The sequence below is a fragment of the Diadema antillarum genome, unplaced genomic scaffold (assembly GCF_040938485.1).
Source record: "Diadema antillarum isolate AM-2024a unplaced genomic scaffold, OU_Dant_1.0 seq00001416_RagTag, whole genome shotgun sequence".
Lineage (NCBI taxonomy): Eukaryota > Metazoa > Echinodermata > Echinoidea > Diadematoida > Diadematidae > Diadema > Diadema antillarum.
The window spans coordinates 335,192-358,777 of NW_027272168.1; the positions used below are offsets into that span (position 1 = coordinate 335,192).

The window sequence follows — 23,586 nt, forward strand, 5'->3', positions numbered from 1 at the left end:
TGATTTAATAATTTTTAGTGTAACTTTAAATGCACACAGAAGGCTTTTGTTGTGTAGCGTAGTAGATGTGCTCTCTTAGCTTTATGCAGAGCATATTCCTATACAGATGCAATACATGTATGTGCTTTATTTTTTGCTTATAAGTTTGTGCAAGTATTTAATTATTATTGCCTGAAAGCAGTCTTGTAAGGATGGAGTGCAACAGAAGTTATATGTGTCTGCAACAGTTTGTGAAATATGTCATCTGCAAGAAATGTGCTTGTATGAATACATGCATCACATACTTGTATTATATCATGGCTTGTATTCCCGTGACACTACTTTGAAAAAAAAAAAAAGGTTGTGATAATCTTCCTCTGGAATTGCAGAGCATGAATTAAAATACTGAAAATTGCAAATTGATCACTGTATGTGCCAGTTTTGTGTGGATTTGCTTGTACATGTATAATTTCACCTATTAGAAGTCACACACATGCAGACATACTATTATGCAACTGTGTATCCATCTATCTATTTATACACATGTACATAGTCATATATGTATGTAAGTTAGAAGTTAACTAACAACTAAGAATTCAACTACAAGTGTATACACTTTTGTATATACAGGGTGGCCCAAAAAGAACGGAACACCTGAGATCTTTAATTTCAGCAATATTGTTGCAAATATGTCATTATTTTGCATACTACATCGTATTAAAAAGGTCATTCTTTTTCCAATACAATGACACCAAGTTCTTTAATTTTGGTTAATGTTTTATGATTTTAGGACAATTTTTGTCAACCCTTGCATTTTCCAAAATGTGATCATTTTGCACTCTCAGAGATACCGAAACCAGCGACAATTCGGCTTGCCATAGAACCAGTAGCGTTCGCAATGTGTGGAATGTGGGGCAGACGATGTGATTGTCATTGTCTACCCCACATTCCACACATTGCGAACGCTACTGGTTCTATGGCAAGCCGAATTGTCGCTGGTTTCGGTATCTCTGATAGTGCAAAATGATCACTTTTTGAAAATTGCAAGGGTTGACAAAAATGGTCCTAAAATCATAACGCATTAACCGAAATTAAAGAACTTGGTGTCAATCTATCGGACAAAGAATGGCCTTTCCAATAGCATGCAAAATAATGATATATTTGCAACAATATTGCTGAAATTAAAGATCTTAGGTGTTCCATTCTTTTTGGGCCACCCTGTATAGTTAGCCTTCTAACTATGTATATATATATATATATATATATATATATATATATATATATATACATACATACATACATGTCTGCATGTATATTCTAAATATCCATTACTCAACATGAAAATCAACAACTACGAAATCTAAGAAATCGTTAACTCCAAATTAGAATCTTTTATTTACACACCGGTACAGTATACTGCAATACACTGTACATACACCACATATGACATCTATATAACTACAATGTATTGAACTGTACGTACATACATTGTGTACAGGTCATTTACAGTTAAAGACAATTTCAGAAAAAAATTGAGACAATTTTCTAATCTTTTAAAGCCTTTTAATGCCAGATATGACCATGACTGCAAAACTCCACAATGCGACTTCAATTTATCACTTGCAGCAGAAATCTATAATGAATGCAGCCCTTTCAGAAAGCATTTACATCCTTGACCCTTCTTTTCTTTATGCCTGTATTGGTCTGACTAGCCTTCTAACTTTGCTCTTGTGTACAATATTTTCTGTAACCCATATTTTCTTCCAGCTTTTTCACTTTGCTTTCTTCCAATGGAAAATCATGAAGACTGGAGATTCCTTCTGCTTTAATAGTGCAGACGCATGAAAATGTGCTTAGCAGGCATACTGTACACTGTACACGTATGATAATGCTCCAAATGCTGCAATTTTGTTGAAGGTCATTAGGTGTCAACTTGGTTTAGATCTACAGATCAGTGGGTGGGGCCATTTGAAGCAGAAATGCATTCCAAGTGATTTCATATCATAATGCACTTTAGAGTAATGCTTATGTCTTTATCCACTGGCAGTACAATGCCTCAGACTACCAGACAAGGCATTTTGAGGCAATTTCAGATTAAATACTGAGGCTTTGAATTGAGTCTGTCTACTTTTGGAAGTTTCTGCTCACAGAAATCTAGTGAAACACCAATATGACAAAAGAAAATGTGTAGATGAAATATTTCAAACTTGTACTAGAAAAGTGTCTGTGATATTTACAACATACTTGGAATACTCAAAAAATAAAAAGACATGCAGTACCTTCTGGAATCACATTCAGCTCTTGTCTGCATTATCCTTGCGTCCTTTTTAAAATTCTGACTCGCATTTTCACACATTGAATGTTTCAGTGCCACAAAAAGACCTTGAGTCCATGGTAATGTCTGCAAATTCCTGAAAATGTTTGCCTATGCCCAGCATGTAGACAGACACCAAGTACTTTTAACTGGCATCGCTTCACTGTCTTGTGTTCATAAACTGACTGGAATTATTCCCCCCCCCCCCCCCCATGATAAATGAATCTGATCTAGTTTGCACAGTGTTGATGTCATTGAAAACTTGAGTTGACCTCAGCTGACTTTGCCAAAGTCAAAAGCTGTTGACAATAACGTTTGATCCTAGTTCCCCTTGTCCACTTGGAAATGCTGAAAATATGAAAACTTCACATAACCAGCTTACTCAGTTATTTCCAAATGGATCTGACTGACTGATTTCAGTATGGTGGACAGTTTTACTTCGCCTTTTTTTCCAGAAGTGGAGTGGGAACAGGGTGATCAAGTTTGCCTCATGACAAAGTTGACTGCAACCTATCCTTACACCGAATTCAGTACGCGACCAAAACCAGTCCATGTCCTTGCTTCGATCACTGAAGTCCCAAGCGCTTCTTTGCCCCAGAAGATGACAGAGAAAAATAATGTAGACTACTGCAGCCCAAAACGTCGGTTCAACCTTGCACCAAGTTGACTGTTGTTGATCCATACAGTCATAACATTCCTCCCTTCTTTTTTTTTGGCCATCAAAGATGGAGAGGAACCAATCGAATGCGGTTTGCATCTTGCGGATGTCGTGACGCTATTCCACACCGCAGTAAGAGTTCAACATATGGGGGCCAAAAGACCTCACTGACTGGTATATAGGGGTCCAAGTCTCCACCCATCCCTGTGTTCATTAGGAGCTGGAGAGAGAGAAAAAAAAATTTGAACCAAAGCATGATTCAGCAGGATGATAATAAATACTGATAAATAATCAAATGCATTGAGAAATGATACGTTAAAGAACAAGTCCACCTTCATATACGTAAGGATTGAGAGAATGCAGCAATATTAGTAGGACACATCAGTGAAAGTTTGAGGAAAATTGGACAATCCGTTCAAAAGTTATGAATTTTTAAAGTATCTGCGCAGTCACTGCTGGATGAGGAAACTACTACAGTGTATGATGTCACATGCGTACAACGATATAACGAAAATAAAAAGAGAATTTCACAAAACTTTACTTTTTGAATAAAGTGCACATTTCTTCGACTTGTTACTGACGTATTATAAGGGTAATATTATTCCCCCTGCCTTCTGAAAGAGAGAGGTCGAGTGTTCTTTTGTTATGGGAGAAAAATGGAAATATGTTGAATTTTCTTTATTCTTTCTTTATATTATTGTACACTTGTGACATCACAAGCTGTAGTAGTCTTCTCATCCAGTCGTGACTGAGCACAAACTTTAAAAATTCATAACTTTTGAACGGATTGTCCGATTTTCCTCAAACTTTTACTGATGTGTTCTACTAATATAGCTGCATACACTCAACCCACATGTCTATGAAGGTGAACTTGTCCTTTAAAAGCAATGGTTGACATTTCTATTGTTCCTTTTGTTTTAGAAGGAAAATTTCATTCAGTTGAATTGAAAGGTTATGCATTTATTTATTCATTTATTTATTCATTTTTGTGAGAAACTGGCTAAAATCTAGTCTGAAGGGTGTCATATGAAAATCCCAGCAAGTTTTTGTTTGTTTGTTTGAGATAATCATTAAAACAAATTTACATAAACTCAGTGATTATCATGCATTATATCTATTAGTATTTATTGTTCCTCAGTAACAACAACAGGGAAGGGGTGCTTTTACAATATTTTGTCTAGTGGCTTCTCTTCCCACTATTGTACTGTGGTTCCATTCAAACCTTGTCAAACCGTGCTCACTGAGTTCTTTGGTGATGTTCAAATGCATGCAAAAACACTCCATCATACAAAGTCTTGAATATTATGCTGTTGAAACAAGAGATCTATGAAACAAAAATCACCCTGCTAATAAAATGTTTAGTGAGTGGTTTATTAAGACACAGTTATTGAACATTGCTAAAAATTCAATTTTACAATAGATTGTAGGCGTTTTGCTGCAGGTGACTGGAGATGGTCACAATATGTATTCAAACTGTGTGAGTTATCTCCCACAATCTTCACGCATGCCATGTTGAATTTAGACTGGACAATTGAGAAGTAAATGCATGCACCTCACTTACCTCTATCATATCTAGGAGCGGTGTAAACTTGCAAAGTTCTCCCTGAAATATGGTAGAAAAAAATGGGAAGCTCGAACAGAAAGTGCGTACTTTTACATGCGTACATATATGACGACAGTGTGTGACAAACAGTAATTTCTTGCCTTTAAGCTGTAACATTTCAGCATAGAATTTATACATAACACAAACTGATCTTAGAGCCAACAGGGTAACAGTAAAAGGGCCAATGAATCTTGAGTTAGAAGAAACTGTCAACTACATGTCCAGAATGAATTACAGTAGTACGCTCAAATTGTACATTTCTACAGGGCATCACCTCAAATAGTTGTTCTACTCTAGAAGTACCGTAGTACAATTTTCTGGAATCTTGGTCAACATTATCCTTTCACATCACTTTTTCTGATGTGACATCTACTCACAGTTGTAGGCACTTTAAGGGAAAAAACTGCCCCACATCACCACACCTCATGTATGCAACATTCATTTCAAGTATTCAAACACAAATACTGTAAACGCACAAATTTTTGCGGTTCATTCATTTTTGCGTATTTTACGCTATTTTTGGCTAGTGCGAATTCTAAAACCCGCAAAAATATCTTCACAGTTTTCTCTGCACATTTTGAATGGGTGCACAATTGCGAAGCACGAATTCAAGAACCTGCAAATATATTTTTGAGCCGCTCAGCACACACAAAAAAATTAATTGTGAGAAAATATTGATGTTTACAATAGTACATACAAGAGAATAGAATGACTTGTAACTACATCCTCAGAGGAGAAATATCCATAGATTTGAATACATTATTGAGCCTGCCTAATTCAGAACTGACCTTTGAATTTCGTGTGGTATCCTGACTGGGAAGAGGGAAATGTTTGCCGATGAAATCAGCGATCTGCTTCAGCAGTCTGTTCTGGATCTCCCTGGCCTTTTTCTGCTTCCTCTGCAGCAACTTGACTTGACTGAAAAGTCCAAGATAAAAGACAGAACCTACTTAAAACATCCTCTGCCTTGACATCTCCCAGTAAATACACTTGCAGGGATGCCAGCCTTCAGAAAGGTATTGCAGTATTCTGAGGCCTGAAAGGACATATTTTTAGTGGAAAAGAGAATTTTTACCTTTTTCCCGCACGAGACATTGTGTAGTCAAACACTCTGGGAAAAACAGTATTTTTCCATGAAGTCTGCAGTATTTTTGGCAAAAAGGAGTGCTAAATACTGCAATCTCTGGCATACTGGCCTCTCTGCACTTGTCAACGGCAGACAATATTAGAAGACCCATACTCTCTGTAGCCTAGATAAAACCGTTCCAGGAAATGATTACAGTAGTTGGAGGTATACTTGGTTTCCTTAAAGGGGACCTCCGGATGATTTTCACACTTTTACATTTGAACAACTATAAATTAGTTAAACTGAATGCAGAGTCTCAGAATTTATAGTGATTGGGATGAGGAACGAGAATGTTTTCAAAATTTATAACAAATTGCAATGAACAAGGATGATGACATGGCAGCCTCACCATAAGAATGTATGAGTTGGGGCTCAAGGAAGCAGAACAAAAGAAGAAGGCATGCATAGATTTTTCACAGGTGAACCTGTTGAGCAAGTGGTATTGTAATGGAATTACACTGCTACATTTCTGAAATATATGAGGCTCTGATGTCATCAACACTGTTCAGTGAAATTTGTTTAAGATTTTAAATTCATTGGTTTCTCTGCTCAAGGACCACAATAAATTCCACGAATCTATACATGGAGCTGTCAATTTATGTACTGCATGATGTGAAATTATGAAAATCGTCCGGAATGCCCCTTTAAGCAAGAAAGCACATTGCTCACCAGTACCCTCATACAGTGGACTTCCATTATAACAAAGTCCTCAGGACCGGCAGTTTTCTTTCGTTACATCAAAATTTTGTGATAACCGAACAAATAAACAATTAAAAACATACAGCCGAAAATGTGGCGGCCTGAACTTTTACTTCGTTGTGACCGGAATTTCGTTATAACCGTGTGCGTTATTTATAATGAGAGTGCACTGCAGGCCTTGAAATAGGATTTTGGAGGGGCAAGGTCATTTAGAAAAGGGCACTTTTTCCAAGAGGCCAGCCATTACAGGGCACATAGGTCAGTCAGAGGGGCACCAAGGCCACATTGGAAAGGGCATGTTGGGTGTTTATACGTGATGTGAATGCCCCATAGAGCTGTATGCTATCGACCGTGCTGCTACACTCCAGCAGCGCACGCACGCATAAGATCTCTCCGCGGCAGACGACGTTAGGCAGTAGGCCATACGCAATACGATGTAGGTTCTGTAATACAGTACGTTCTCAACGCATACGCCGCGCTCGCTTTGGAGCACTTCCGGCGCCATTTTGCTTTGAGCATGCGGGCATGAATGCAGAGTGAGAGACATGGCAATGCTCGCAGCCGTCCGACAGGCCTGGCATTTTTTAGCATGGCTTGCGACCACTTGCTCCGGCCCCCCGCCGCTGCCTAGCTAGTAACTCTATGGCCGCTGCGCTACGGAGGCAGTCAGGACGGTAAAAGCTGGTCGGGCGTACATGTACGTACACGTCGTCTCGTATCTCGGAAAGATACTTTGAGTTTGAATCAGATATACTGGGACGGGAGTGAACTGAAGGTATGATATTTGAGATCAGGAAAGTTGTTCAAGCTTATTAAAGTGTAGACTTTGAGAAAGGGCATATTATACATCATAAATAATAACTTTCATTCTACAAGGGCACCACGGCCACAAGAAAAAGGGCACATTTTTTTTGGCTGTAACTTTGATCAAGGAAAAAAAGGCCTTGCGGCCAACGAGAGGGGCACCGACGGCCATGGCCGTCGGTGGCCGTCGGTTAATTCGAGGCCTGGCACTGTATCACAATAAACCTGTTAGTGTACTCTCCCTGGAGGGTACAAAGAGAAACGATAAGACCCTCTACCCACAGTCAACAATATTGATTCTCCTGCAGTGCCTGGTGTTATAGACATTTGTTCCAAGCCTAACCCCCTACCTGTCTTCAGTGGGTCTGCTTTTCTGGCTTCCTTGTTGTGCCTCCCCCAGTCTAAGTTCCAGAGCTGAAGCCATCTCTCGATGCTGGGTGAGCAATTCTTCTTGCCTAAAAGATACCAAGATAATGAAAAATACAAAAGAATTAGGCCTATCTTGCATGCTGTAAAAGTGGATATTTTTTGCGCTTTGCCGGGTAAGAAGAGTTTTGCATGTTTTAAATTCCGCGGAATGAAGACATCAACTACTGGAACATATGGCAAGCAAAAATACTCCCGTGCTTTTATTTTCACGCTAGTTTCTGGTTGCACAAAATTCGTGAGAATTTCCATTTTTGCAGTACATAGATGTAGGAAACACCTGATGAAAACCAAGTGCGTATCCCAGACATGCATAACAGGATGTTGGGTCCTTTCATAATTCAATCTGCAAAAGTCATGTTGGCATAATTAACTTCCGGAAATTATCTGGCTTTGCAATTATTGTCATCTCTCTACCATTTTCATTGATGTATCAAATTTGTTATTTTCATTGTCACTGCCTCTATTCAGTCTTGACTTCCTCACCAGTACGAAACCATCTATAACTCCATTTAAGATATATACTTGGGTGACCCGCACCTCGTCATCGTTAATGTTTGTGCATATTTGAATCACATTTCGCCACTGAAATTCTTTTAAATCCAACTCACATACAGGAAAAATGCTGAAATTCCAATGGAATCACAAGTTCACTGATCGATATCGAAAATTTGCAGCTATCGTCGTCAAATGCGAACGATGCGAAAAAGTTGCGCGCCACGGAAGGGGCCCGCAACTCGTCACCCGCGCTCCCATAGACAAAGCACGTAAAAGACGTGTGCGGGTGACCATGATGCTCCCATATACATGTACATACACGTAGAAGATGCGTGCGAGACAGTGATGATACTTATAACACGTATTACGATTAAAATTTCAGATTTTTGCGAAAAACTGTTTGGTTTTCACCACAATTTGCTTGGTTGTGGTAGCCCTGCCAAGTTTCAAGCATACTGAACACAGTCCCGGGCATAAATTTTTGTTTAGTGCGCTTAAAACAATTTTAAGCGGGGGTGACGGTATTTGGGCCCCTGACGAGGTGCGGGCACCTCACTATACATCTCACTAGTTTTTTGGAATAAGAATTCAGCCTATTGTTGTGTGTGGTTCCCTACTTAGCAGTTGAGTGAAATTATATTCATTTCTAAGTCATCCCTCCTTTTGTATATGTTTTGCCTTTGGTGCCTTCTGAATGGGTCTTACTGGTCTCTTAAAAAAAAAACCCAAAGCAATTTCCCCCCCCCCCCCTACACACACAAAAAGGAAAAAGAAAAAAAGAAGGAACAAACGAAAAAAACCCCTGATGAACGAATGTTTAAACAAGGCAATCGCCAAATTGTGTCTCTCCCATTCGCGTACAAGGAATTAATATTTTTTATAACTCCCCGAAGTTCATTGACCTGCTTATGACCTTTGACCTTGTGGTGACCTTCAACACCCTAAGGGACATTTACCATCCAAGTTTGGTCACAAACGGACAAAGGGATCAAAAGTAATGAGCCATAATCGAAATGCGCCATAAAAACTTAACATTGGGCCCTAAAAATTTGTTGACCCATTTCTGTGAACTTTGACCTTGTGATGACCTTTAACTCCCCAAGGGACATCTACCGTCCAAGTTTGGTCACAAACGGACATAGGGATCAAAAGTTATGAGCCAAAATCAAAACGCGCCCTAAAAACATAACATTGGGCCCTAAAAGTTTGTTGACCCCTGTCTGTGACCTTTGACCTTGTGACGACCTTCACCTCCCAAAGGGACATCTTCCATCCAAGTTTGGTCACAAACGGACAAAGCGATTAAAAGTTATGAACCATAAACTAAATGCGCCCTAAAAACTTAACATTGGGCCCTAAAAGTTCGTTGACCCCTGTCTGTAACCTTTGACCTTGTGGTTACCTTCAATTTCCTAAGAGACATCTACCATCACCCAAGTTTGATTGCCATTGTAGCAACATGTGCTGAGTTACGTGTGATAAGAGAGTCTTGCAAGTAAACTTTAACGTATGACCTCAAATGACCTTTGACCTTATCCTGTGACCTCCAACGGCACCATAACATGAAGGTACCCCCAGTGCATCTATGACCCAAGTTAGGTTGTAATCCAAGCAACTTATGTGAAGTTGTTTGTCAAAAGAGAGTCTTGCAGGTAAACTTTAAAGGGGCATAGTCCCGGTAGTGTAGATGGCGCTGTTGATGCTACTGCCGATCACTGTTAGCATTGATACGAAGATTGCCGAAATTGAGCTGTCATCAAGAGTATAGCGCGTAGGTGTTGCTAAGTAACGTTGCCTTCGTTGTCTTCTCTGCGCATCACGCAGTCTGTAGTAATGCCACGGTGCGTGCATATGTGCTTCTTATTATGACATCACAAAAGAAGTTTGCTAAAGCTGTCATCCCCCTGAGCCGAATCATGAGCCGAACTGTGATCGGACCACTGACACAGTGGATCGGACTTCTTCGGACTCGGGAAAGTGGGCCAAAGCGTAAGCGCCCAAGAGAAGTCGATAGCATGGGTCTCTATAGGAAACTTGCGCCGTGCGCCCGCGTACACATTTGACTAAAACACCGGGACCATGCACCTTTAACATAGAAAAGAGAGTCTTGCACATACTCTTTAATATATGACCTCAAATGACCTTTGACATCATCACATGACCTCTGACAACACCATAACTGCCATAGCTGTAACAGTTGCCAAGTTATGCATCATAAGAGAGTCTTGCAGGTAAACTTTAACATTTGTGACGGACGACGGACGGACGCCATTTGGATCCCTTAGTCTCGCCTTCACCTCCAGTGGGCGAGACAAAAATTAAGAAGCAGGAATCTGATGACTGCAGTGGATAAACAGGAAAAATGACTTCGCCATGGCTGTACTTTTCTCACTTAGCACCACCTCTATAGAAAACTTTCTGAAAGCTTCCACAAGTATTGTCGGGCTCCAAAAAAGAAGGTTATTTAACATGCTTCCCTGACAGAACAGAGTGATGGCCCTTTGGACACTTTGCCTCACCTTTCTAGGTCGTCCTCCAGCTCCTTACGTCTGCCCTCCACCACAGCGAGGCACTCCTCTAGCTGGGACACTGCCCTCTCTAGCTGACTCCTCAGCAGGGTCTCAAGGATTACCGGGTGGTTGGGAAGAGCTGGAATGTGAGGACAGCACTCTCAAATGATTCAGCACACCGAAACCCAAGGTACCCTCATACGCGGGGTTAAGGCGTTATGCACTGTCATCTTGTGCTCATAAGATGCACAGTACCCTTACACATTGATATTAACAAGGCAATCGCCGAATTGTGTCTCGCCCATTCGCGTACAAGGAATTAATATTTTTTATAACTCCCACAAGTTAATTGACCTGCTTATGACCTTTGACCTTGTGGTGACCTTCAACACCCTAAGGGACATTCACCATCCAAGTTTGGTCACAAACGGACAAAGGGATCAAAATGAGCCATAATCGAAACGCGCCATAAAAACTTAACATTGGGCCCTAAAAATTTGTTGACCCCTTTCTGTGACCTTTGACCTTGTGATGACCTTTAACTCCCCAAGGGACATCTACCGTCCAAGTTTGGTCACAAACGGACATAGGGATCAAAAGTTATGAGCCACAATCAAAACGTGCCCTAAAAACATAACATTGGGCCCTAAAAGTTTGTTGACCCCTGTCTGTGACCTTTGACCTTGTGACGACCTTCACCTCCCCAAGGGACATCTTCCATCGAAGTTTGGTAACAAACAGACAAAGGGATCAAAAGTTATGAGCCATAAACGAAATGTGCCCTAAAAACTTAACATTGGGCCCTAAAAGTTCGTTGACCCCTGTCTGTAACCTTTGACATTGTGGTTACCTTCAACTTCCCAAGAGACATCTACCATCACCCAAGTTTGATTGCCATTGTAGCAACATGTGCTGAGTTACGTGTGATAAGAGAGTCTTGCAAGTAAACTTTAACGTATGACCTCAAATGACCTTTGACCTTATCATATGACCTCTTACGGCACCATAACATGAAGGTACCCCTAGTGCATCCATCACCCAAGTTTGATTGCCATTGTAGCAACATGTGTCGAGTTACATGTGATAAGAGAGTCTTGCAAGTAAACTTTAACGTTTGACCTCAAATGACCTTTGACCTTATCCTGTGACCTCCAACGGCACCATAACATGAAGGTACCCCCAGTGCATCTATGACCCAAGTTAGGTTGTAATCCAAGCAACTTATGTGAAGTTATTTGTCAAAAGAGAGTCTTGCAGGTAAACTTTAACATAGAAAAGAGAGTCTTGCACATACTCTTTAATTTATGACCTCAAATGACCTTTGACATCATCACATGACCTCTGACAACACCATAACATGAAGATACCCCTAGTGCTTCTATCACCCAAGTGTGGCTGCCATTGCTGTAACAGATGCCAAGTTATGCATCATAAGAGAGTCTTGCAGGTAAACTTTAACATTTGTGACGGACGACGGACGGACGACGGACAGACGACGGACGACAGACGGACGACGGACGGACGACGGACGGACGACGGACGGACGACGGACGACGGACGACGGACGGACGCCATTTGGATCCCTTAGTCTCACCTTCACCTCCGGTGGGCGAGACAGTTATAGCGGCCAGATTTTAGCACACGGTGATAATGATCCCAATTCAATATCGGCATGGTTATGTGATGTTCACCATAAATACAATAATAACAATAATGATACTTTTTTTTATAATCACTGAAGGAATAATAGGAAAAAAGTTACTGGGTAGGCCAGCTCATTTCATCTACTTTTCATAATGAACAGAATTTAATTTCCAGTCTAAATTTGGAGACCCAATAAAAAAGAAATTCATAGTTTTTTTGTTTTCTGTTATTGGGGTTTGGGGATTTTTTTTTTCCTTTAGTGCCACAAAATCTTACACAAAGCAGTAAAACTTAACAAAATGACAGATTTCTATTTGGTATGCTAAGATGCCAAAAATTGCATCAAGTATATGAATGTATATTCATTTTTTATGCACACCTGTTTCACAAGGGTTCCTTTAAACACCCAGAAAGCTTGCTCAGGGCTTGTTGTACTGAGCAAGATCGCAAGCAAGCAAAGTGGTTTTAAGGAATTGGAATGTATTTGATAGCAGCAGGTGAGTTGAATAGTTCCTTCTCGGCTTGTCAGGGGAAAATATGTTTGTGTCAACATATCTGAATGAACTATTATAAAGACATAATAGCAGGGTAGCTTGAAATCAAGGCTAACCTTGATGAATCAAACAATGCAGAATAAATCAAGAAGAATATAACGAAGTAGGCTTTCTGGCAGGCCATGAGATGATCATACCTTGGATCTCTTTTTCTTTTACTGCATCTATTTCTCCTTGTAGGCACTTGACTCTGACTTCTGATATTGCTGCCATCTACAGAAAGAAAAAAGAGGAAAATGCATCAATGATAATCAAACATGAATATTTCCATTATGCAGCAAAAAAAAAATGATAATAATAATACAATTAATTACTAAACTAATATTCTGGCAATATTTAGAACAGGTGAATTATCACACAAGTAAATGCCTGTGAAGTTATCTCATACAGCTCATTGATATTGACTGCATTTGCGATGTAACTGTGGTGATCATGGCAAGTTATTATTCTTGGCTCCTAATCCGTATCAAAAGGCGTTACAATCAACACGCATTATTTCATCAATGAAGCTCCTCATCAGACTTCAAATCTTTTCAATATGAACGTAATGATTCTTGTTTTCACATGCCTCAATGTTACACCAATTGCATTGAGTGATATACAGTTAAAGAGCATCAACCAGGCAATAGATTGCTCAATTGTTGTCCAACTGTGTAGTTGATAAGAATTTTTTTGATGAAGATAGTTGTGATAATAGCATACGTTCGAGTGGTGTAACTGTTACATAGAAAAAAAAAATAAAGTCCTTGCCCCATGGTACCATTTAAAAACATTATTTGAAAGACTACCAGTTCAAAACCATCACCAGCACATGTCAACTCAATTTGCACGATATAATTTGGATGTGCTATACTTCATCCTAAATTTTGCTCGCATAACAGTTTCAATTCAAAAGCACCCTCTAATACTCATCTTCTCATCTCCTAAAGGCCATACGTATATTCATAGTAACAAGTGTCTGTTAAAATGGCAGGAGTGTCATAGATGTAGGGAATACAAAATGTGCTCTTTAAAAAAAAAAGAAAAAAAAAGTGTAATCAAATATAGCAAAATGACTGTTGAAATCAAATTAACCTTTTCCTCCACTCCAATTATGAAAAAAAAAAAAACAAAGTGAAAAGTAAGTAAACATGTTTTCTTCATGGCTATGTCAAATTCATGAGTGTGTGAAAACATCTGTTGTACTTTGTTCATTTATAGTAATATGCTTTGATTTGAAGAAAAAGACAAATTTCATCTGCCCAAATGGGTCACAAAGGACCAAAGTGATAAGATTTTGTTAGACTTCATTGTTCATGTCATTCTTGCATGATAATGGACCTGTAAAATGGCAGCACCCTGTTGTAGTGTTATTGTAGAAGTGGAGCAAACTCCAGCAACTTACCACATTTTCAGTGTCTTCTCTCAAATCAGACCCAGAATGTGACTTCAAGACAGCTTGATTCTGGAAGAAACAAAGACATTTATGAACTATAACAGTACCACAAGTGCACTACTGGTAAAATTTATGCCATGGGAGAGCAAGATAGAATGAGTTGTCAGATACTGTATGCAGCAGTCACATACTCTGTGTTTTTAGAATTTATGAGGTTTGCTTTCTTTTCAAATGACTTCAAGATAAGCAGAAGTAGTGGTGTAACCGATCATCCGATCCGATGCCGATCCGATACCGATCATGCATGATCGGCAATTTTTTACCGATCGCCGATCTTCGAAAAAAATCGGTGGATCGGTGACGCATTTAGCGCAAAAAAAAAAAAAAAAAAAAAAAAAAAAACGGACCGCGTGTCACAGCGCACCGCTCATGAACGTGACTCTCACAAATACGAACATATCACTAAATTACAACTTTACGATGAAAAATTTTACTTTTTGATAGTACAAAATTATATTATAAGGTGTAAAATATTATCCTTCCGTTTATGACATAACTATTGATACTTTTCACGTAACCGATGTTTATACTTGCATCGGCTTTTATCATTTAGGGGAATTTGCTTTTCAAGGAGCATGCACGCAATTTTGAAGGAAAAAAAACGAAAAATCGTAGGAAGGAGAAGAAAATATTGGTGCAACTAACGGAGCGGCATCGCGCTGCGTTTTGCTCAATTTTGCGGCGCTGAAATGACGTCTTATGTCCGAAATTTTCTTTAACGCAGTACCTCTTTGACATGATTATTGAGTATTGATGATAATCATAATCAGGGCTGCACACTAACCCATTTTTTCTGCCGGTCCGACCTGTCTCTGTAGGACCAGTAAATACCCCGTTTTACCAATTTTTTTATTGGTCCGAACAGAAAATTTACTGGTCAACAACAACCTAAAAAAGTATTAAATGACTTGCAAATTTATTTTCATGTTTTTTGTCGACACTAGTACCCCCCCCCCAAAAAAAATACATTTTACAGATTAATATTTTGAAAACTTGCATTGTTTACGGATCATTACATTGAGAAGGAACGAAAAGGATCATTTGCGAATTGAATTGTTGATACAAAAAGGAAGAAAAAATAAAGAAGGGATTGAAATGCGGTTTTTAACTTTTCTCCGAAAATTTCTTCGCGTATCTTGTATGCGTTCTTGAAAGTACACTGCAGGGTCGAATTTGTGATGATTTGTACTCCTATCTCTTCTTCGTGCGTAAAATCATTTTAAAAGAATTGAATGTTTGCTTGTGAATTAAAGTGTAAAATGATTATGAACAAACTCAGATTGTATCAAATGCGTTTGTGACTTTTTGTAAACATCGGCGCACGTGGAGTAACACGCGTTTATCATACTTAACTTGCTGCGCATTTCACACTCTTGTTGCTCAGCTGGACTGCGATGATTTCATGAATTATTTTAGCTGTAGTATTACTATTATCTGATGCACGTGCCAGAAGGGGTTCTTTATTTTTCTCCCGATATTCTCTTCGCGTTTGTGCATGCGCTCTTGAGAGGTATGTACGACAGGGTCGAATTCACGATCCTTTTTGCGCCTATTTCTACCTCAATATCAGCGGGATTGTGACGATTTCATGAACTACTTCGGATGTAATCTTTTGTGATGAACACACCAGAATGGTTGAAAGTGCGCCTTATATTTATCTCCCGATAATCTCTTCGCATTTCGTAAATGTGTCCTCTCGGATTAGAAGATTGACACGGCCGAATTCATGATTCTTTTTGCACCTCTTGTTTCCTCAAACTTCAACCGGATTGCAATGATTTCATGAATTATTTCGGCTGTAATCTTTTATAATGCACGCGCCAAAAGGGGTTGAAAATGTGTCTTTTATTTTTCTCCCTAATATCTTCGAATTTCGTAAATGCGTTCTTAAAAGATAATCAACACGGCCGAATTCACGATCCTTTTTGCGCCTACTTTTACCTCAAATTGTGACGATTTCATGAATTACTACGGCTGTAATCTTTTACGATGCACGCGCCAAAAGGGGTTGGAAATGTGTCCTTTATACTTTTTCCCGATAATCTCTCCGCATTTCGTAAATGCATCCTCTCGGATTAGAACTGAGATATTCACGGCCGAATTATTCTTTTTGTGCCTATATTGTCTCCTCAAACTTTAACGGGATTGCGGTGATTTCATGAATTACTTCGGCTCTGAACTTTTGTGATGCACGCACCATGCAGAAGAGTTGAAAATGCGTTATTTTTCTCCCGAATATCTCTTCGCATTTCTGCATGCGTTTTTGAAAGATACACAGCATGCACGGCCGAATTAGAGATCCTTTTTGCGCCTACCGTTTCCTCAAATTTCAACGGGATTGCGATGATTTCATGGATTATTATTCGGCTGTAATCTTTATGATGCACGCGCTAAGAGGGGTTTTGAAAATGTGTCCTTTATTTTTTCCCGATATGAAGATTCTTCAAATTTCGTAAATGCGTTCTTAAGAGATATACAACACGACCGAATTCATGATTCTTTTTGCGCCTATTGTTTCCTCAAACTTCAACGGGATTGCGATGATTTCAAATTATTAATCGGCTGTAACAATTATGATGCAAGCGCCAAAAGGCACTGAAAATTTGCCTTTTATTTTTCTCCCGGTAATCTCTTTGAATTTCGTACATGCGTTCTTAAAAGGTAAACGACACGGTCGGCCGAATTCATGATCCTTTTTTTAATCTATTTTCTCCCTCAAAATCAGCGGGATTGCGTTGATTTCATGAATTATTTCTGCTCTAATCTTTTGTGATGCACGCACCAGAAGGGTTGAAAATGCGTTCTTCATTATTTTTCCTCCCGAAAATCTCTTCGGAATTGTTCATGCGTTTTTTGAAAAATACACAGCATGCTGGGCCGAATTCGAGATCCTTCTTGCGCCTATCGTTTCCTCAAATTTCAACGGGATTGCGATGATTTGATATTCGGCTGTAATCTTTATCATGCACGCGCCAGAAGGGGCTGAAAATATGTCCTTGATTTTTCTGCCAATAATCTCTTCGCATTTTTATGCGTTCTTAAAAGGTATAGGCCCTACGACTCGGCCGAATATCACGATCTTTTTTGCGCCTATTTCTACCTCAAATATCAGCGGGATTGCGATGATTTGTGCATGCTTTTTTTTGATAACCAACAGGGCATGCAGGACCGAATTCAAGATCCTTTTTGCGCCAATTGTTTCCAAATTTCAACGAGACTGCGATAATCTTATGAATTATTCTTTTTCCCGATAATCTCGTCGCATTTTGTGCACTTTTGTTACGTGATAAATACCAACGATCATGCATAAAAAACTTCTTTCACAGCGACATTGATAGTGCGATGCCGCTGCGTTAGTTACACATTCTCATCTTCCTTTTTTCTTTCCGTTCTTTTTCTTCTAATCCGTGTGATCTTTAAAGTTACGAAATAGGCGAACGAAATGATACAATGCGATGCAAACATACCTTTACAATTGTAAGTACGTGATAACTATATGTCACAGAAGAGAAGATAATTTCTGACATTGGAAATCATCGCCACGCAAAGTTAAGCTAAAGCCAACATTGAAAGTGCGAAGGCATTTATACGTTAGTTGCGGCAATATTGTCTTAATTCTTCCTCCGAGTTTTCTTCTTTTTTTTACTCATAAATCGCGTGCACGTCCTTGAAAAACAAAATCGCCGAAAAGATAAAATCCGATGCAAGCATACACATTAGTTACGTAATTTTGTCACAAATGGATAAAATAATTTCGTATACTTTTAGTAACATTTTTCGTCGACGCAAGTTGTAACGTTAAAACTGTACGATCCACTGGTACTATTTATGTTCGTATTTGCGAGATTCATGCACGGTAAAAGAGGAGTACCAAAACGAACATTTTTTTTTTTTGTGTAAATAATTTGCTTTTAAAAAATGCTAAAAAAAAACCCATACCACGGAAGCGCGCCCGGGAACGGGGGGGGGGGGGGGGGGGTAGGTCGTAAAAAACAAGCAAACAAACAAACAAAAGCCGCAAAACACGCGAAAATACGTTGCCGATCATTTTGCCGATTTCCGATCCGATACCGATTTATCGGAAAATTTGCCGATCCGATTTTCCGATCCGATCATAGCTTGAGCTTACACCACTAAGCAGAAGTAAGTAGAGTTCTTATCTATGAAGATCTGATTTCCAAATATTGTTGGGAATCTTAAAATGGAAATTGGTTTTGGCATCACCTAAAATGATTTCCTGGCAAGATTATATTCATTACAAATGTTGAATGACAGATTAAGTGCTGATAATGATGCAGGTTCTGAAACACAAACATAGCTAGGCATTCTTTTCGCTTATTTCAGCTCAAATCTTAATACCTTGGTACTGCAAAGTCGACAAACTTTGTAAAAGATCAGATTATCAGTTCTCACATCAGATCAAAAAGAGTTCAGACACCTTCCTAAGGTGAAAAATGACAAGCTGACCACATTGAGTTACAATCAGAAAATTGGCTGAGCACTGACTTCAGTGTACCCATTTGCATCTAGGAAAATGATGTTTCGTGATGAGATATTCAATTATCAATCATTAATTCAAAATTTCAACCATCCTGCCAGATATCTTCCTTGATACGTAAGACTGACATTCAAGAAGATCTGGCTTTCTCTATAATTTTCTACATCCACATTACAAATTTCCTGTCATTCTCTTTACAAAGAATTGTACCATACTGCTTTCAATTCATTAAACACTGGCCAGAAAATCACATATCTCCTGCCCCTACATACCTTGTTGACATCTTTCCACAGACTTTCACACTTTTCCTTCATCATTGCTTCCACATCCTGGCGGGCTCCTTGGGATGCCATGTTGGCAGCACCAAGTGCAGGGGAGAGAGAGAGAGAGAGGGAGGTGTTTTGTAGTTGCTACAGCTTTGCAGATCTAGGCCAGTAAACTGGGGATATTGATACAAAGAATAAAGTTGGTAAAGACACATTGTCAGTGTATGAATTACTTGTTTATCAAAATCAAATGGTGCAAGCTTGAGTGCAAGACAAAATTGTGACATTTCTATTGATGTACACAAATCTTGTTCTGAAAGCATAGGCCAACTACTGGTAAAAAAATATATACACTGTAAGCACAAACAAGAAACAGACACACATGTATGTTTTCACATCTAAGATTCTAATCTAGTTTCTATATGCAGTACATGTATGTAAATGAGAATAAATGCAGTAACTTGAAATGTTTACAATTGGAGAAAGTAGAAATAACATAATCTTAACTGAAGACCAAGCAGGCTGAAAACTACTGCAAAGATAGAGGCATGTGGGGTGGAACTATATAGTACGGTACCATGGTTGCTTGCAATTTCATTTTGGGTAGCATTTTCAGGAAGGCAAACAGTCTGGAAAAAGAATATCCATCATCAAAAAAAAAATCATTGTGAAACCATTTCTCTTCAATGTGATGACATTAAGACCAAAAAAAAAAAAAAAAAAAAAAAAAAGGCTCAGTTTTACTTTGGTGTTGTATCAACATAATTAAGTGGGATTAGATTAACTGCGACCAGCCCCAACGCTACAAGGAGCGCCCCAGGGTTAGGATTAGATCTACTGTACATGTTGTATACACATTATAATGCTCTGTACATAACGGTTTATAGTGACCTCGTTTACAGCCACTCTATTTTCCAATTGGTCTACTGGCAAATCGTCAATTACCGATTCTTCTAATACCCATTTGGTCTACATTTTGTTTTGTCTAGTACACATATTGTCTATTATATACTAGTAGTCACTTTGCCCACTACCCACTGTCTAATAACCAACTCGTCTAAGGAGCATCTCGTCTACTGAGCAATTGATCTAGTAATAGCCAAGTCGTCTATACACTGTACTCACAATGTCTACTTGCCATGTCGTCTAATATCCATTTCGCCTACTGCCACTTTGTCTACTCCCACCTCGTCTACAAGTCATCTCGTCTACACTGTACATTCTTTGTCTAGTTATCATATCGTCCAACCCTTAGTTCGTCTATACCCAACATGGTCTATACCCATCTGGTCTACACCCAACTGGTCTACTCCCATCTGGTCTACTCCCAACTCGTCTACTCCCAACTCGTCTATACCTAATATTGGTCTACTCCCAACTGGTATATATACTCTTAACAATTTACCAAAACTGATCATTCCCATCTGGTCATGCTAATAATGAATATACCACTTTGTCTAGTGTCCAAGTAATAAAATTGTCATAATTAGAACAAAAATTTAAACCAAATGGGGTACCAAGAGTGTTCAACCTTTTTCAATGGGAAAGGAAACTGGATGAAGTAGACTTAAGTAACGAGTTTGGAGTAGACAAAAAACAAAACAAAACTATATAACAAGTAGACCAGTTGGGAGTAGATCAGTTGGGAGTAAACCAGTTGGGAGTAGACCAGTTGGGAGTAGACCAGTTGGGAGTAGACCAGTTGGGAGTAGACCAGTTGGGAGTAGACCAGTTGGGTGTAGACCAGTTGGGAGTAGACTAACTGGTTATTAGACTAATTGAGTATAATAGACAAGGTGGATGTAGACCAATTGGCTATTAGACAAAATGAGCTGTAGACTATTTCATTCATAGACCTAATGATTAATAGACGAAACGGTCAATAGACATAATGGGTATTAGACGAAATGTGACTTAGACAAATTAGAGATTAGATTAAATGGTAAGTTAAGTAGACGAAATGGCAATTAAACTAATTGGCATTTAGACAAAATGGTTAGTAGACGAGTTGGTAGTAGACGAAGTGAGGTTAGACGAGATGGCAATAGACTAAGTGAACAATGGACAGTGTGGTTGTAGACGAGGTGCCAGTTACAGTTTACCTACATAACATACACACACACACACACACACACAAACACACACAAAATGTGTTTTTATTTTTGCGCTAGTTTAAAAATCATTTGCAAAAATGAGCAAAAATTTCCAATTTAACAACACTGTCGACAGTCTGGTAAGATTTCTAGTGGTATTTCATCGCGAGTAACAAGTACAAAAACACAATTCCAAGGGCTGCACGCACAGCTGCGCGTTCCCTCCCTTTTTTGACTCTTAAAAAACAGCAACAATAAATACTGTATAGTGTAATTACAAACTGAAAATGGCAACACCCATGCATGACTTCCAAAGTCCCAAGCCAAGGGTTCCGAGGGTTAGAAAATTGAGCCTTGCAATTTAATGACCCCCCCCCCCCCCCCGGGCTAACGTTAGGCGTTAAGAATTAACTGTTAGATAGATAGATTCAAAACCACTGACTCACTGTCTGTAACAACAGGTCCTGAATCTTTCTTTAAATGTACCTGGTACGCGTGCGTGCCTATTGCATTTTTAGTAGTATTTGCTCACCTTGCAAGACCGTGAAGACGATACGGATTAGTTTTACTAAATATTGGGGCAAGCTCCCCGCCCAATCTAAAGAGAAAGCTGCCAAGAAAGCACACAGGTATATGAAATAAAATACGTACCAGGATATCACGGATACATCAGTTCGGTATCAGTTTGGTATATTACTACAGTAATGTCAGTATTGAATATTACCAACGTTCAAATAAGGCGCCACAACGTGCACGTATACGAGTGGGACTAACTTAATACGCAGCTAGCTGAATGCTCCAGCCAAAAAGAGCCTAAACGTTGCGCAATCTCTCCCTTCCATGGACTCGCCCGTAAACATTGATCGAACTCGACCTGCCGCTAAATAACTCTTGCGGGATTTTGTGCCATCATAGAGAAAAACGTCACGGATAAATTCAATTTTACTAGGGCTTATTTCAATCTATTTTCAGTAAAATAATATCTTTTTCTTTAAAGAATACAATGCTCAAACGAATATGTACCACAATAGCTCAGAAATTCTAGTAAAATAAGATTTTCAAAGGCAGTATCGTTGCATTTTAAATGTTACAGGGCCGTCGACTAATTAACAAAAAAAAAAAAAAAAAAAAACGTATGAGATGACAGCCCTCCCCTCTTGACAGAAAGACTAGATAACTATTCTCAAGGATTTTCTCACAAGGGGGGGGGGGGGCGAAAGGGAATCACGAATGGCCTGGTTTGATTTTACTTAAAAAATAGAAAAAGAAATATACTGCATATATAGGCCCTTTTTTGTGATTATATCTAACGGTAACCTTCACTGAAATGGAAAGATTATACTCAGTTCTGCGTCTGTGTTGTAGTTGTCAAATGATTTCAATATATTCTTATAAATAATCATTCATTTAAAGAACACATCTATCATCATCAACTTTAATTTTCTTTTAAGTTTTAAGAAGGATGGGAATCAGTGCCTCAGCTGATGATTATAGGGATAGCATTTCGTATCAGATCCGATAGCGGATTTGTATGTGTCAGTATAGCAGTGGCCCATCCAGAGGGGCGCACGCCACCTCTTAATTTTTTTTTTCAACGAAATAAATATTGAGGGAAAAAAATAAATGAAAGCCGCCTTAAAGGGATGGTACAGTATTCGTGGAGATGCCGAGAATTGGGATTTTACCTTTTTGCAAGATACCAAGAAAACACTTATAATATAGTACAGAGCATATACCATATACCATATACCATATACCAGCCACCGTTAGTGTCGAGCCTTGATATATATATATATATATATATATATATATATATATGTGTGTGTGTGTGTGTGTGTGTGTATGTATATTATGTATAAATATTTAGTAGGCCCTATAACTCACTTTTCTTTATAGATTCCATGTTAGTGAGTGATAACTGTCCATTATACCACTGAGTCCACTCATCCATTTAGTTTTATAAAGGCGTTTGTCCCATCACCTCCAAAAAACAAGTTATTTTCTGCAACAATAACTTTGAAGTTAGCTCAATCAAAATGTAATTTCAGGGCATCAGATTAGGATAATGCTTGGTAAGATTTTAACATTCCTATAACATACAAAGAGCAATCTTATTACTATAAAGAAATTATGAAGATATAGAATAATCATTTTATTATACAGAGGCCGCGGAACGTTTTTCCTTGTAGGGACCACCCCCCCCCCCCCTCATGAAATTATTCCCGGGTGTTGTGATTTTTTCCCCGATTTTTTTTATTTTCATCTTTACCTTCTTATTCATGGACGAGCCAAAAGTGTCGGGGGAGGGGGTTGCAGACGGGAGACCTCCCGCCAAACGGAAAGCCCGTTTTCGCAAAATCTCCCGTTCTCTTGCTTGAGATTTGATTTCTCCCGCCCTGTGGATGGCTCTGTGTCTCCCGCTTAACCCGTTCTATACTGAATTCTGAAATCCCCATAGACTGAGGCCTAATACCTTATG

At 39.0% G+C, this 23,586-nt stretch overlaps 1 protein-coding gene across 1 annotated transcript; it reads right to left on the reverse strand.

Moving 5' to 3' along the window:
• Positions 1-3,012: 3,012 nt before the first annotated feature.
• On the reverse strand, positions 3,013-21,780 carry LOC139709233 (centromere protein K-like). Its single transcript, XM_071621186.1, has 9 exons — positions 21,759-21,780; positions 19,021-19,187; positions 14,200-14,259; positions 12,953-13,028; positions 10,627-10,756; positions 7,534-7,638; positions 5,343-5,472; positions 4,513-4,554; positions 3,013-3,171 (listed from the first exon to the last, which is right to left on the reverse strand). The coding sequence occupies exons 2-9, from the start codon at positions 19,099-19,101 to the stop codon at positions 3,013-3,015; spliced, it is 783 nt and encodes a 260-aa protein (XP_071477287.1). The 5' UTR covers positions 19,102-19,187; positions 21,759-21,780.
• Positions 21,781-23,586: the final 1,806 nt, after the last annotated feature.